The sequence below is a fragment of the Neoarius graeffei genome, chromosome 12, assembly GCF_027579695.1.
Source record: "Neoarius graeffei isolate fNeoGra1 chromosome 12, fNeoGra1.pri, whole genome shotgun sequence".
Taxonomy (NCBI): domain Eukaryota; kingdom Metazoa; phylum Chordata; class Actinopteri; order Siluriformes; family Ariidae; genus Neoarius; species Neoarius graeffei.
This window is the reverse complement of record NC_083580.1, coordinates 11,270,573-11,287,276: the sequence shown is the minus strand read 5'-3', so window position 1 is coordinate 11,287,276 and position 16,704 is coordinate 11,270,573. Positions and strand designations below refer to the sequence as shown.

General features: G+C 40.9%; 1 protein-coding gene across 1 annotated transcript in view; it reads left to right on the top strand.

Moving 5' to 3' along the window:
* Positions 1-10,134, top strand: part of LOC132895777 (macrophage mannose receptor 1-like) — a 53,247-nt gene extending 43,113 nt beyond the window's left edge. The window contains exons 16-23 of the mRNA XM_060936610.1: positions 333-710; positions 809-1,183; positions 3,358-3,744; positions 3,852-4,196; positions 4,275-4,646; positions 7,913-8,287; positions 9,776-9,858; positions 10,054-10,134. Of these exons, the coding sequence (XP_060792593.1) occupies positions 333-710; positions 809-1,183; positions 3,358-3,744; positions 3,852-4,196; positions 4,275-4,646; positions 7,913-8,287; positions 9,776-9,858; positions 10,054-10,134 (2,396 nt within the window). The remainder of the gene's footprint in view (positions 1-332; positions 711-808; positions 1,184-3,357; positions 3,745-3,851; positions 4,197-4,274; positions 4,647-7,912; positions 8,288-9,775; positions 9,859-10,053) is intronic.
* The last annotated feature ends 6,570 nt before the right edge of the window (positions 10,135-16,704 follow it).

Here is a 16,704-nt window from a genome sequence, read left to right as displayed (position 1 = left end):
TAGACACAGACAACCATTCACACTCACATTCACACCTACGGTCAATTTAGAGTCACCAGTTAACCTAACCTGCATGTCTTTGGACTGTGGGGGAAACCGGAGCACCCGGAGGAAACCCACGCGGACACGGGGAGAACATGCAAACTCCACACAGAAAGGCCCTCGCCGGCCCTGGGGCTCGAACCCAGGACCTTCTTGCTGTGAGGCGACAGCGCTAACCACTACACCACCGTGCCGCCCAGCTTTAAACATAATGAATGCAAATCTTTTTTTGAACAAAAAAAACAAACAAACATCATAACTCATTTTCATTTTATTTTGTTCTCTCACAGTGTCATCAGCATCCTCCCGTCAATATCGTTTTGTTAACAAGAATAAAACCTGGATGGAAGCACAGAGATACTGTCGAGAGAATTACACTGATCTGGCTACCATTGAGGAGGAATCGATGGAGGACGTGAACACGCTCCTTGAAACAGTAAATACTAGCTACTCAGGTTTAGTCTGGATTGGACTGTATGATGATCTGGACAGCTGGAGATGGTCTCTGGATGATGACAGGTTTTACAAGGAAGGAGAGAAAATGTTCAGGGGCTGGTACCATGAACCTGATAACTCCAATGGAAAAGAGCTGTGTGTTTTTATCCGTTCTGATGGGAAATGGTCGGACGGAGATTGTAACAATTATTTGACTTTTGTTTGCCATGATGGTGAGAATCATGACATCATGAATTAACTTGGATGAACTTTGTGATTTTTTTTTTGTTTGTTTATGTGTTTTATTCAGCATAATGTTCATCTATTACAGGAAGAAATGTAACAGAAGGTTACATCTGGGTTAACCAGTTCATGCCCTGGACAGATGCTCAGCATTACTGTAGACAGCATTACAAAGACCTGGCCAGTGTGAGGAATCGAGCAGATAATAAAAAAGTCCTCAACCTCACAGGAGGCTCTGATGCTTGGATTGGCTTATACAGGACCAGACTCTGGTCAGACCAGCATGGGGCCACATATGACAACTGGAGACCAGCCATTCCTTATAGTCCTGAACAACCAGACAATGGTTTATATACTTTTTGGGAACATGGCAATCAGCAATGCACTGCTGTATCACTCAGCGATTCAGGACAGTGGACAGATGAGAACTGCTTCACCACATTCCCATTTATCTGCTATAACAGTGAGTCCATTTTATCTTATATCCTTTACTCCAGATGTTTTAAATGTAATCAGATTTCCAGTTGTGCAAAGTAGGACATTTCTAATATTAATTTGAAGATCAGGATTAGCCAATCAACCAAATGTAATTAGTTGCATCTGATTGGTTGGTTGAAATAACGACAGTCATAATTATTGCTATTGGTCAATCATTAAGCTTTGTATAGTTGAACAAACTAAATGTTATTAAAAATGGAAAACATTTATCAGACTATTATTGATAACTACAATCATTTGGGCATTTTACGTCATATTTCATAACTCTCCATGGTAAAAAGACGATTAAATATCTAGAATGGTGAATGAATATTTCACAAGTAAGCGAAGTGAATGAGTGATATATTTTTCAACACAAGAAGATAAACTTCATGACTTTGTACCACCATGTAATGTCCTTTATATTATATGGATAAATCCACAAAAATATGCAAGTTAATCAAAAGAATTTTAATTTTGAATCGGTTCACCATTTTGACAACGCGCATCTAGTCAGCAGGAAAACACTTGGAGTGACATCATTGGAGTGAAATATCGGGAATTATTATACATAATGGCCACTTTTCAATGGAATAAAAACACGTATTCTATTCCCTTCTAGCAGGTTTCATTCATTTGGTTTGATAGCATGCAATATTGTTCGCATATCGCTTATCCTACGTGTATTCCGTCACTCTACCCAATGGAGAATGAGCGTCGAATATGGTTTACGATATTGCATGGTTGTCAAGACAACATGATGGAGACATAAAACTTCCGTGCTAGCGAGCGACTGTGACAATTTGTAAACAAACATGGCGGCCAGGTTTGCTTTGTTAAATACGGAAGATTTTGAGAGAATTTTGAAAGCGAAAGACGCGCTGAACACCTGAAAGGAATCTCATCTCATCTCATTATCTCTAGCCGCTTTATCCTGTTCTACAGGGTCGCTGGCAAGCTGGAGCCTATCCCAGCTGACTACGGGCGAAAGGCGGGGTACACCCTGGACAAGTCGCCAGGTCATCACAGGGCTGACACATAGACACAGACAACCATTCACACTCACATTCACACCTACGGTCAATTTAGAGTCACCAGTTAACCTAACCTGCAGGTCTTTGGACTGTGGGGGAAACCGGAGCACCCGGAGGAAACCCACGCGGACACGGGGAGAACATGCAAACTCCGCACAGAAAGGCCCTTGCCGGCCACGGGGCTCGAACCCAGGACCTTCTTGCTGCGAGGCGACAGCGCTAACCACTACACCACCGTGCCGCCCCTGAAAGGAATGTGTATGTATAGTAATAATAATAATTATTATTATAATAATATTGGCTGGCTTTTTTTCATGGTATATCAGATATATTCCATTCAGCTAATCGTCTTCGACCCGTTAAGTATCATGCGAGCTGAATGGAATATATCTGATATACCACTCAACACCAGCCAATATTATTTATATATGTCACTCAGATCCATGATTTATTTTGTATGAAAAATGCAAGCTTTTCAGCATGAGAAGATAAACTTCACATCTTCAAGCCAACGTGTGAGTTTCTTTTTATTATAAAAGACACATTCACAAACAGAAAGTGCCCAAATTTATCACAGCAATTCATTGATTTCCTCATGAGTGACGAATAGAGAAATATGTCACGGTTTTGGATCTCCATGTCCCAGATGGAGCTTGTATGAAAAATATGAGTGGTGTATTTCCTAGTAACACACTTGTGTCCATATAAAATGACAAGATAACACGTTTTAAACATAGCTATTAGTGGGCTAATCACTAACTAGCCAGAGGAAAGCACTAGCCAACTTCAATTAATAACATTAGACCAGAATCTTAGCCTTTACTGCAGATCATTCTTTAAAGATGCGTATCTAATATCAAGAAACATTATACAGTAGTTGCTTGCTTATCTATCTATCAAGCAAAATATGTCCAATACATTGTGGTTTGCCCTGTGATGACCTGGCGACTTGTCCAGGGTGTACCCCGCCTTTCGCCCGTAGTCAGCTGGGATAGGCTCCAGCTTGCCTGCGACCCTGTAGAAGGATAAAGCAGCTAGAGATAATGAGATGAGATGAGACATTGTGGTTTCCCATGTCCATACTGCAGGAGATGAATTTATACTACTCTGTTCATTGTTTTGAAAGAATTCTGCACAGGAACATTCTGCACCCATCAGTATCGCTTTGTTCCTGAGAACAAGACCTGGACTGATGCACAGAGTTACTGCAGAGAGAAATACACTGATCTGGCCACCATTGATAACATGGAGGACATGAACAGGCTGCTTGATACAGTAGATGGCACCTACTCAGGTTTAGCCTGGATTGGACTGTATGATGATCTGAACAGCTGGAAATGGTCTCTGGATGATGATCTGTTCTACAAGGAGGGAGAGAGAAGCTTTCGAAACTGGTTTAAATACAAACAGAGGAAGTGGTTTGGAAATAGTATGTGCACATATATTTCTGGGTTTAATATGCTATGGTGGAACGCCCCTTGTCATGACACAATTCCATTCATCTGCTTTGATGGTGAGCACAGCAGTTATACGAGTACATATCCTCCATGAAATGCTTCTGGGACAAATCAGTAGATTACACAATCTCTCTGAATTGTTAAATATTCTTGTCTATTTTAGGAAGGGGGGATGCTAGTGAAAGATATATCCTTGTTTCTCAGTACATGAACTGGACTGACGCTCAGACGTACTGTAGAGAGCATTACACAGATCTGACCAGTGTGAGGAACAAGACTGAGAACCAGAAGATAGGATCATTAATCTATAGTCATTTTAGAATTGCATGGATTGGCTTATACAACACATGGTCTTGGTCAGATCAGATCAACTCCTCTTTCAGCAATGGGAATCCAGGACAGCTAGATAATGATGGACAGATCAAAGTCTGTCCTGCTGTTTTTACTATATCTGGGTCATGGGCAGATGAAAACTGTAGAGAAACGTTTCCATTCTTCTGCTACAGTTGTGAGTAGATTTGTTTTGTAGTATTTTTTAATTTCCAAACTGTATAGTGTGTAATTATTTTTTGTAATGCTTCTCCAGCAATGTCATCAACCTCTCATCAGTATCACTTTGTTGATAAAAACAAGACCTGGACTGAAGCACAGATGTACTGCCGAGAGAAATACACGGACCTGGCTTCCATTGATAACACAGAAGAAATGAACACACTTCTTAACACAGTAAATGGCAGCTACTCAGGTTTAGCCTGGATTGGATTGTATGATGATCTGGATGACTGGAGATGGTCTCTTGATGATGATGCTTTTTATAAGGAGGGTGAAAGAGAGTTCAGAGGATGGTACCATGAACCTGATAATGACAGTGGAAAAGAAATGTGTGTTTCCATGAATCACATAGGGGAATGGTTTGATCGGCAGTGTACTCAGAGACTGGGATTTGTTTGCTATAATGGTAAGTGCAGTAAATATTTCAGATCTTATATATTATTCTCTTGATGTTATGCTTCACGTTGAACTTTTCTTGAATTTAGTTCCCTTGTGGGTGGCATGTTGGTGCACCATTGCCTCACAGTGCAAATTTTCTGGGTTCAAACTTTGTGGCTGACTGGAGCCTTTCTTTGCAGAGTTTGCATGTTCTTCCCATGCCTGTCTGGGTTTCCTACCACAGTCAAAAGACATGTAGATCGGGTCAACTATCCATCCATCCATTATCCGTAACCACTTATCCTGTGCAGTCGCCGGCAAGCTGGAGCCTATCCCAGCTGACTATGGGTGAGAGGCGGGGTACACCCTGGACAAGTTGCCAGGTCATCATAGGGCTGACACATAGAGACAAACAACCATTCATTTTCACATTCACACTTACAGTCAATTTAGAGCCACCAATTAACCTAACCTGCATGGCTTTGGACTGTGGGGGAAACCGGAGAACCCACACAGGGAAACCCCACACAGACACGGAAAGAACATGCAAACTCCACAGAGAAAGGCCCCCGTTGGCCGCTGGGCTCAAACCCAGAACCTTCTTGCTGTGAGGCAACAGTGCTAACCACTACACCACTGTACTGCCATAAGGTCAACTAGCTACTCTAAATTGCCCATGAGTGTGAATTGTTTATCATCTCTGTGTTCGCTTTGCGATAGGCTGGCAACCTGCCCTGGATGTACCCTGCCTCTTGTCCAAAGTCAATCCCAGCTGGTATTTACTCCTTTGACCCTGATGGATCATGGTGTAGATGATAACTTGTACTTCACCAACAGCTAATTGGTGGCTCTAAATTGACCGTAGGTGTGAATGTGAGTGTGAATGGTTGTTTGTCTTTATGTGTCAGCCCTGCGATAACCTGGTGACTTGTCCAGGATGTACCCCGCCTCTCGCCCATAGTCAGCTGGGATAGGCTCCAGCTTGCCCAGGATAAGCGGTTACGGATAATGGATGGATAGCCTCTAATACAGTACTTGCTTGACAAGATAAGGTAACAAACAAGCTAACCATAGGGGAAGCCATGGCCTAATGGTTCGAGAAGCAGCTTTAGGACCAAAAGGTTGCTGGTTTGATTCCCTGGACCAGCAGGAATGGCAGAAGTGCTCTTGAGCAAGATACCTAAACCCCAACTGCTCCCTAGGCTGCTCTGGGTGTGTTGTATATCACTCTGGATAAGAGCATCTGCTAAATGACTGTAATATAATGTAACCTTGTGCTTAATCCCATGTTTGTTTTTAATATTGATAAATGTATATTCACAAGTACATTTTATAATGTTGATGTTTATTTTAAGTGATCAAGAAATGTTGTAAAATTACACTTAAATATTTTGTTTATGTTTCGTAAGTGTTGTCCATTTAAATGCTAAGTGATGCAGTGCCATTTTGCCACCATTAAAGGTCATAGACAACGATTTTAATCTTATGCACATTTGAAACTTTATATGTTAAAAAACCCTCTGTAATTTTCTTCTGGTCCCAAGAAGTATTGTTAATAAGTAATAATTAAAATAAGTTAGCGCGGATCGCGGCGAATTTCTGTTCGGCTATTTTCGTGACCACTCGGCGCGTGACATCATTTAAGACTAACAAACCGCTTGAGTTGAGTCCACTTCCATTTACTTACATTGCCGTTCGGCTTGAGTGCAGACATGTGTTCAGGAATTTCCAAAGAAAAAACATGCCTTAATGTTGTGCAGAGAACTGTAACAGGACCGGTTCAGGAAGAAGTTTTTACCAATTACCAAGAGAGGAGAAGAGGCAGAGAGAGTGGATTGGCTTTTTCCAGAAGAGGAGAAGAGGCGGAGCGAGAGGATTGGCTTTTTCTGAAAACGGAGACGAGGCGGCGCGAGTGGGTTGGCTTTTTCCGAAAGAGGAGAAGAGGCGGAGCGAGAGGGTTGGCTTTTTCCGAAAAAGTAGAAGAGGCGGGGCGAGAGGGTTGGCTTTTTCCGAAAAAGGAGAAGAGGCGGAGCAAGAGGGTTGGCTTTTTCTGAAAAATGAGAAGGGGCATTGCGAGTGGGTTGGCTTTTTCCGAAAGAGGAGACGAGGCGGAGAGAGTGGATTGTGCACATGAAGCCAGAGGGCTGGCTTTTTCCGGAAGAGGAGAAGAGGCGGAGAGAGTGGATTGTGCGCGTTAAGCCAGAGGGTTGACTTTTTCCGGAAGAGGAGACGAGGCGGAAAGAGTAGATTGTGCGCATGAAACAAAATCAAGCAGTCAAAGAAGAAACGGACCAGCAACACTCAAGCAAAAAGGAGAAGATTGGAGGTATACACTTTTACTTTTGCTTGCAATTGACAAGTCAAGAATCCTGAGGGATCCTGTACAATCATTGTGGAAATGAGACACAGGGATATTTCCTTGCTTAGAGTAGGCTATAAATGGTATAATGCCGCGGATGGCAGGCTAATGTGGCCTACCGGCGCACTGTCCAGTAATCGTTACCTGTATCCACTAGAGAGGGCGGTTTAATTATTCTTCAAAAGGGCTCTTATTTAGTATTACGACAAAAGTCGGAATTTATCATAACTACCAGGATAAATCGTTTGGGCACGAGTCTTGTTGAGGTCCAGGGTCACCGCGATCAGAGTCGGCCGAGTCGCCGTCCGATTCCAAGGCTGCACGGTCAAACCAGTGAGCCACATTCACCGATTGCTTCGCAACAGCCATAGGTTCATACATATATGGTTTCACCTCTCGATATTCAATTTGGAGAGTTCCTACTTCAAAATCGCTATCGCTTTCAGACATTTTACACAACCTCTCACGACCAAATGTGTACATGTGTGCTCGGTTCGCAGGTAAACACAGAACTGCTCCCGGTCTGTTTGGCTTAAATGACGTCACAACGACGGTCCCCTGGCGGTGAAAGTGCGCATAAGTGAGATGTAAACAAACCTTCCGAAATTGGGCAAAACAGTATATTTTAACCGTTTTATTCAATTTTAGGGTGCAAATTAGACACTAAGAAGATTGAATTCGCTTTTTGGGTCGTTCTTCTAGACAATAAAGTTGATATTCTACATTTCACCTCTGACCATTGCCTATGACCTTTAAACTTTTTTTTCTTTAACTGAATGGCTTTTTTTTTTAACCTTTTGTTGTGAACAATGAGGGTCAGATCTTTTTTGCTCAGATCCAGGTATAGGAGATTCCTGAGGATTAGAAACCACAAACGAGCTGTCATTTTAGCATTTTTCAGGCAAACGAAGCTGTGGCTAATATGTTAATCTCAGCCTCAGGTACAAACGGCGTATATGTATGGATTTCTGAGAGAATGACTTGGGAAGAAGCTCAGAGGTCCTGCAGAGCGAAACACACAGACCTGGCCAGTGTGAGGAATGAGACTGAGCTTCAGCAGATAGTCAGTGTCATACATGAGAACTATGAGGTATGGATAGGTCTATATCGGAACCGATTATGGTCAGATCAGAGCAACTCGACGTTTACATACTGGAGACCAGAGATTCAACCACATATCATATCCGAACCTGACAATGGTTTGTATTCATACGGACAATTTGGAAATCAACACTGCACCGCTATGGATTATACTGGCAAATGGACTGATGAAAACTGTTTAGCCAGTTTCCCTTTCTTCTGCTACAGTGGTGAGTTCATCTCTTTTCTGAGAAATATTAAGAATTTAAAATACATCTTATTGTTTTTGGAAGAATATATTGTATGTAATCGTCTTTTGAATGAATGGCTAAACCTGCTATTAAAATTTGCACTGAAGCGAGTTCTGCATGTTCTTCAAATTATTTATTTCACCATAATTTACTCAAATTATTCAATTATGTCTTCTTTTTGCTATTTAGCAACTCCTCCAGGTAAGGAAAAACATTTTTTCAAACTTTTAGCATATATATATATATATATATATATATATATATATATATATATATATATATATATATTTCTGATCACATCCTAACATGGTATATTTAACATGCAAAGTGTAAAACCAATTAATGATCAATAAAAATATATTTTCAACTATAGCCATCAAATATATAAATGATATTACACGGTTGTGCTTTGCTCATTCAGGAAATATATTCACCACTCGAAGATAAACTTCATATCTTTGCACCACCGTGTAATGTTCTTTTTATTATACAGACACATCCACACAAATAAAACAAACAAACAAAAAATACAATACGCAACTTGATCAAAAGAATTTTCATTTTGAGCCGGTTCACCATTTTGACAACACGCACCTAATCAGCGGGAAAACACTGGGAGTGATGTAATCGGAGTGAAATATTGGGAATTATTATGCATACAGGACAATTTTCGATGGAATAAAAACACGTTTTATTCCCTTCTAGCGGGTTTCATTCATTTGGTTTGATATCATGCAATATTGTTAGCATATCGCTTATCCTATGTGTATTACATCACTCTACCCAATGGAGAATAAGCGTTGAATATGGTTTATGATATTGCATGGTTGTTAAGAGAACATGACGTCACACGTCGGCGATGTAAAACTTCTGTGCTAGTGAGCGACTGTGAAAATTTGTAAACAAACATGGCTGCCAGGTTTGCTTCATTAAATCCGGAAGATTTTGAGAGAATTTTGAAAGAAAAAGATGCGTTGAACACCCAAAAGGAATGTGTATGTATGTATTATAATAATCATAATAATAATAATAATAATATCAGATATATTCCATTCAGCTGAATGTAATATATTTGATATACCACTCAAGGCCAGCCAATATTATTTAAATATGTCACTCAGATCCGCGATGTATCCCATAAGAAAAATGCGAGTTTTTCAACACGAGAAAATAAACTTCACATCTTCAAGCCAACATTTGATTTTCTTTGTATTATATAGACACAATCACAAACAAAAAGCACCCAAATTTATCAAAACAATTTATCAATTTCCTCACGAGTGACATATAGAGATTTATGCCATGGTTTTGGTTCTCTGTGTCCCAGATGTAGCTCGTATGAAAAATACAAGTGGTGTATTTCCCAGTAAAACACTCGTTTTCATATAATATAAAACTTTATGTCAAGAAAACTTAGCATGCATCGTGTGATTGTGTTCATTCTATAATCCAATACTTTCATTGCAGGTGCTGTGATAGGACTGCAAATGAAAATTAAAGTTCGAGGAAACATGCTGGACTCTCAGATTAATGAACTGGTGTTGATGCTAGTGAGTAACATTTCTGCCTTTCGTTCATCTAATACACCCCGTGAATGTCATTTTTATTCTTTCGATTATGTCTAGAAATAATTGTAACAAAAATCTAAGCATCAGTTCCTGAACATAATTAACATTGCACTTCATTTCATCATATTTATGAAGTGATTTACCGTGCTGTTATATGAATGATTCATATTTTGTCAGTTTCGGCAAGAACTAATCAGACTGGGGATGTCAAAGAACATCAATCTGAGAGTCAGAAACATCCGTAAGATCAGCCAGTGAAAGAGAATATCTCAGTGGTTCCAGGGGTTGGTCTGATTTATCATTTATTCTTTCCTTTCTTCCTTCTTTCCTTTGTTAATTTTTAAGTGGATGAGAGATGCTGGATATAGTTTTTCAGTAGAGATCTTAAAATAAATTATATACCAGTATGTAAATATATTAAAACTCACTACAATGTAGATTTGTTTCAAATAAAACAGAGCTTGAAATGCTTCTTATAATAAGCTAAATTTAAATGTGTGTGTTTACCGTATGTATTGGGGCTAAAAAAAAAGAAAAAGAAAAATTGTCATTCTTTTATAAAGACGTTTGATCTTTTTTCATATTTAACAAAGGATATCAGTGGTTTGGTTATTCAATATATTTTAAGTGATAATATGTGACTCTAATTTGCATTTTGGCTGGCTGTAATTTTGTAATTTATGTATATTTGGTTGTTTGTAATTAAAGACCTCTTGATTAAACACACTGAATGGATTTTGAATCTAGCTTGTGTGCTGTAAAATTGTTTTTACATTACATTACAGGCATTTAGCAGACACTTTTATCTAGACCTTTATCAAAAGAAGTATACTTCAAGTTCATTTTATTATGTATACTTAAGTAAAGTTAAAGTATACTTTTGTGTACCAAGTATACTGATATCAATGTACTTACAGTATACTTGTAAGTAAACTAATCTAATACTTCTTGGGACTAAATTGACCCACTTTTAGTTTATAAAAAGTATACTTTAAGTCTAAGAGAAGTAAACTTTGAGTATACAACTAGTATTTTTTATTTTGTACTGCAAGTATACCACAAGTAAACTTATTTACTGATAGTTTACTAGTTCTATACTTGTAGTCCACTCTTTAGTTTACAAACGCATACTTCATAGTATACTGGAAATATACTATGAGTTTACTTGTTTTATACTTCTAGTACACTTTTTAGTTTACTAAAGTATACTTTGTAGTATACTGGAAAAATACTATTGGTTTACTCGTTACACACTTCTAGTCCACTTTTTAGTGTATAAAAGTATACTTTATAGCATATTGGAAATATACTATTAGTTGCTGGTTAGATACATCTAGTTCACTTTTTAGTTTTGAAGTTTACTGCAATTACCCTTCTAGGCATACTATTAGTTTTCTAGCCCTAACCCTTACGTACCTCATGCACACTTCCAGTAGACAACTTAAGTGTTGTAACAACAGATACTCAGGATTTAGAACATATTCATTTTCTTTAAAAATCAAAACTTAAAGCAACATCGTATTCAATGCCAAAGTATAAAAACATGGCAATGACAACTGAAATTGACATCCAAGCTCTAAAGAAAACCCCCCAAAACTTATTCCACTCAGGAGAAATAAAAAAAAAAAACAATCTTTGATGAAATTTCACTTGCTTTTTGAAGAAATTGTAAAAATTCAGATGTATTTTGGTGATGGCGTATAATGACAGCTAGTATGATTCAAGTCTGTTACAATGTTCTCACCTTTGTTTTCAAATTTGTTGACAAATAAAATAAGAGAAATGTTTATCTGTCTCTTTGTGGGTTAATAACACTATGTACATAAAAGATAAGTTTAAGTTCCAGCACTGTTTACTCTTCAGCTTTTCCACCCCAGAGCTGAGCACAAACTTATGGTACATGTAGGTTTAAAACATGGGATTTAAAACGTGCTGCCGTATATCACAAAGAAGCCAATATGTGTGAAAAAGAAGTATTTTATAGACTACGATCAAAAGGATAAGCACAACTACATTTAAAACATAAGGCACAAATATTTGAATCCTTTATTACACTTTTGTTTCATATATTTTCAGAATCAGAAATCAGAATCAGAAACACTTTTATTGCCAGGTATGTGGACACACACGAGGAATTTGACTCCGGTTCACTTAGCTCTCATAGTACAAAACAGATAAAAAAGCGTATACACAAAACAAACAAACAAGCAAACAACAACAAAAATAGGTGCATAGTGCAAAGTAATCCAGGTAAGTCAAGTATGGAATAATTAAATAAATATAAAGAATACAGTGTGCACAGAATGACGGTATAAGTGTTCAGATATTTTACAAGTGATGTTCCTGATATACACTACCGTTCAAAAGTTTGGGGTCACCCAGACAATTTTGTGTTTTCCATGAAAAGTCACACTTTTATTTACCACCATAAGTTGTAAAATGAATAGAAAATATAGTCAAGACATTTTTCTGGCCATTTTGAGCATTTAATCGACCCCACAAATGTGATGCTCCAGAAACTCAATCTGCTCAAAGGAAGGTCAGTTTTATAGCTTCTCTAAAGAGCTAAACTGTTTTCAGCTGTGCTAACATGATTGTACAAGGGTTTTCTAATCGCTCATTGCCTCAGAAGGCTAATGGATGATTAGAAAACCCTTGTACAATCATGTTAGCACAGCTGAAAACAGTTTAGCTCTTTAGAGAAGCTATAAAACTGACCTTCCTTTGAGCAGATTGAGTTTCTGGAGCATCACATTTGTGGGGTCGATTAAATGCTCAAAATGGCCAGAAAAATATACTTTTGAACGGTAGTGTATGAATCTGGATTTTATCTGTTCATCACAGAAAGGATTTCCCTTTTGGTGCAATATGGTGCATAGTGCAAAGATCTCATCTCATCTCATTATCTCTAGCCACTTTATCCTTCTACAGGGTCGCAGGCAAGCTGGAGCCTATCCCAGCTGACTACGGGTGAAAGGCAGGGTACACCCTGGACAAGTCACCAGGTCATCACAGGGCTGACACATAGACACAGACAACCATTCACACTCACATTCACACCTACGGTCAATTTAGAGTCACCAGTTAACCTAACCTGCATGTCTTTGGACTGTGGGGGAAACCGGAGCACCCGGAGGAAACCCACGCGGACACGGGGAGAACATGCAAACTCCGCACAGAAAGGCCCTTGCCAGCCCCGGGGCTCGAACCCAGGACCTTCTTGCTGTGAGGCGACAGCACTAACCACTACACCACCGTGCCGCCCCCTAGTGCAAAGATGAAATAGTAAATATAAATAAGTATAAATATAATATAAGTAACAGTGAGCACAGAATGACAGTATGAGTGTACAAATATTTTGCAAGTGATATTACTGATATATGAATCTGGATTTTAGCTGCTCATCACAGAGACAGCCTGAGGGAAGAAACTGTTCTTGTGTCTGGTTGTTTTTGCATACAGTGATCTATATCACCTCCCTGAGGGGAGAAGATTAAACAGATTGTGACCAGGGTGTGATGGGTCCGCAGAGATGTTACCTGCCTGTTTCCTGACTCTGGACAAGTATAAGTCTTGGATGGAGGGCAGGTTGACACCAATAATTTTCTCTGCAGACCTTATTGTCCATTGCAGTCTGTTCTTCTCCTGTTTGGTGACTGATCCAAACCAAACAGTGATGGAAGAGCAAAGAACAGACTGAATGATGGCAGAGTAGAATTGTGTCAGCAGCTCCTTAGGCAGGTTGAGCTTCCTGAGTTGGCGCAGAAAGTACAACCTCTGCTGAGCCTTTTTGATGATAATGACTGTGTTTGTCTCCCACTTCAAGTCCTGAGAGATTGTGGAACCCAGAAACCTGAAGCTTTCAATGGCAGTCACAGTGTTGTTGGTGATGGTGATGGGCAGCAGAGTGGGGGGGCTCCTCCTAAAGTCCACTGTCATCTCCACAGTTTTGAGCGTGTTCAGCTCCAGATTGTTCTGACCGCACCACCAGACCAGCTGTTCAACCTCCCGTCTGTATGCAGACTTGTCACCATCCCGGATGAGGCTGATGACTGTTGTATCGTCTGCAAATTTCAGGAGTTTAACAGATGGGTCTCTTGAGGTGCAGTCGTTGGTATAAAGGGAGAAGAGCAGTGGGGAGAGCACACACCCTTGGGGGGCGCCAGTGCTGATAGTCCGAGTGCTGGATATGATGCTCCCCATCCTCACCTGCTGCTTCCTGTCAGTCAGAAAGTTTGTAATCCACTGACAGATGGAGGAGGGCACAGTGAGCTGGGTGAGCTTGGTGTGGAGGATGTCTGGAACAATGGTTTTGAATGCCAAACTGAAGTCCACGAACAGAATCCTGGCGTACGTCCCTGCAGAGTCAAGGTGCTGCAGGATGTAGTGCAGTCCCATATTGATTGCATCATCCGCTGACCTGTTTGCCCGGTAGGCAAACTGCAGGGGGTCCAGCAGGGGGTCTGTGATGTCCTTCAGGTGTGACAACACCAGTCTTTCGAAGGACTTCATGACTACAGATGTGAGAGCTACAGGCCTGTAGTCATTCAGTCCTGTGATGGTGGTTTTCTTGGGAACCGGGATTATTGTGAAGCATTTGAAGCATGAGGGGACTTCACACAGCTCCAGGGATCTATTGAAGATCTGGGTGAAGATGGGAGCCAGCTGATCAGCACAGACCTTCAGACAGGAGGGTGACACACCATCTGGGCCAGATGCCTTCCTGATCTTCTGTCTGCGACAAAGCTGACAAACATCCTCTTCACAGATCTTGAGTGCTGGTGGGGGGTCAGAGGCAAGAGGAGGCAGAATAGCAGGGGGTGTAAATGGGTCTTTAATGTCTGAGGGGGGAAGAGGTGTGAATTTGTCGAATCTGGAGTAGAACACATTCAACTCATCAGCCAGTTGATAGTTCATTGCAGTGTAGGGGGATGGTCTCCTGTAGTTAGTGATATTCTTCAGGCCTGTCCACACTGACGCTGGATCGTTGGCTGAAAGGCTGTTTTTGATCCTTTCAGCATAGCTCCTCTTAGCTGATTTCACCTCTTTCGTCAGTGTGTTTCTGGCCTGTTTGTGTAGGAGTCTGTCCCCACTTATGTAGGCCTCCTCCTTGGCCTGGCGGTGAGTTTTGCGGTAAACCAGGGTTTGTTGTTATTGTATGTGTGGAAGGTCTTGGTGGGCACACACATATCCTCACAAAAACTGATGTAAGATGTCACAGTATCAGTCAGTTCATGCAGGTCTGAAGCTGTAGCCTCAAAAACACTCCAATCAGTGCAGTCAAAGCAGGCTTGTAGTTCCACTTTGGCCTCATCAGACCATCTCCTCACCGTCTTAACTACAGGCTTAGCAGATTTCAGCTTCTGCCTGTAGGACAGGATAAGATGAACCATACAGTTATCAGATAGTCCCAAGGCTGCATGGGGGACAGAGTGGTATGAGTCCTTTAAAACACTGTAACAATGGTCCAGAGTGTTAGAGTCCCTGGTGGGACACTTAATGTGCTGTTTATAATTTGGCAGTTCATGGCTGAGGTTTGCTCTGTTAAAGTCTCCCAAAATAATGAGCAAAGAGTCCGGGTGGTTTTTTTCCACATTGTTTATCTGGTCAGCCAGGTGTTGTAACGCCTCACGCCTGAGGGGGGATGCAAACTCCAACCAGAATAAACGAGGAAAACTCTCGCAGAGCATAAAACGGTTTGCAGTTTATGAATAATGTCTCCAGATGAGGACTGCATGATTTATTTAGAACTGTGACATCAGTACACCAACCTTCGTTAATATAAAAGCAGACTCCGCCTCCCCTCGTTTTCCCTGTGAGCTCCGTTTCGCGGTCCGCTCGGTGCAGGTGAAATCCAGGCAGGTGGAGAGAAGAGTCTGGGATGTGCTCACCGAGCCAGGTTTCGGTGAAGCACAAGGCAGCAGGTCTGTTAAAATCTGTGTTGATTGTGTTGAGGAGCAGCAGTTCGTCCATCTTATTGGCCAGAGAGAGGACATTAGCCAGGTGAATAGATGGGAGTGCAGTGCGAAAACCCCGCTGCCTCAGTCTGACGAGCGCGCCGGCTCGTTTCCCCTGGTGTCTCCGGCGTCCTCGGCGTAATCCATAGAGAGCTGCTGCTCCCCCAACAAGTAGCTCTGAAAAACTTTCCGGATTGATGAAAGCCGATGAAAGAACTTTACTGGTGGTTAATCCAATGTTTATGAGTTCTTCTCTAGAGTATGTGACCAGCGAAGAAACGCAAGAAACACAACAAATACACAAAAACGTAGAAAGTACAAGAGAGTGAAGTACCGAGGCAACCGTCCGCGGCGCCATCTTGAAACTTTATAAAAAGTTTAAGTATAAGCTTAAAGGAACAGTCCACCGTACTTCCATAATGAAATATGCTCTTATCTGAATTGAGACGAGCTGCTCCGTACCTCTCCGAGCTTTGCGCGACCTCCCAGTCAGTCAGACGCAGTCAGACGCGCTATCACTCCTGTTAGCAATGTAGCTAGGCTCAGCATGGCCAACGGTATTTTTTGGGGCTGTAGTTAGATGCGACCAAACTCTTCCACGTTTTTCCTGTTTACATAGGTTTATATGACCAGTGACATGAAACAAGTTCAGTTACACAAATTGAAACGTAGCGATTTTCTATGCTATGGAAAGTCCGCACTATAATGACAGGTGTACTAACACCTTCTGCGCGCTTCGACAGCGCATTGATACGGAGCTCAGATATCAATGCGCTGTCGAAGCGCGCAGAAGGTGTTAGTATGCCTGTCATTCTAGTGCGGACTTTCCATAGCATAGAAAATCGCTAAGTTTCAATTTGTGTAACTGAAC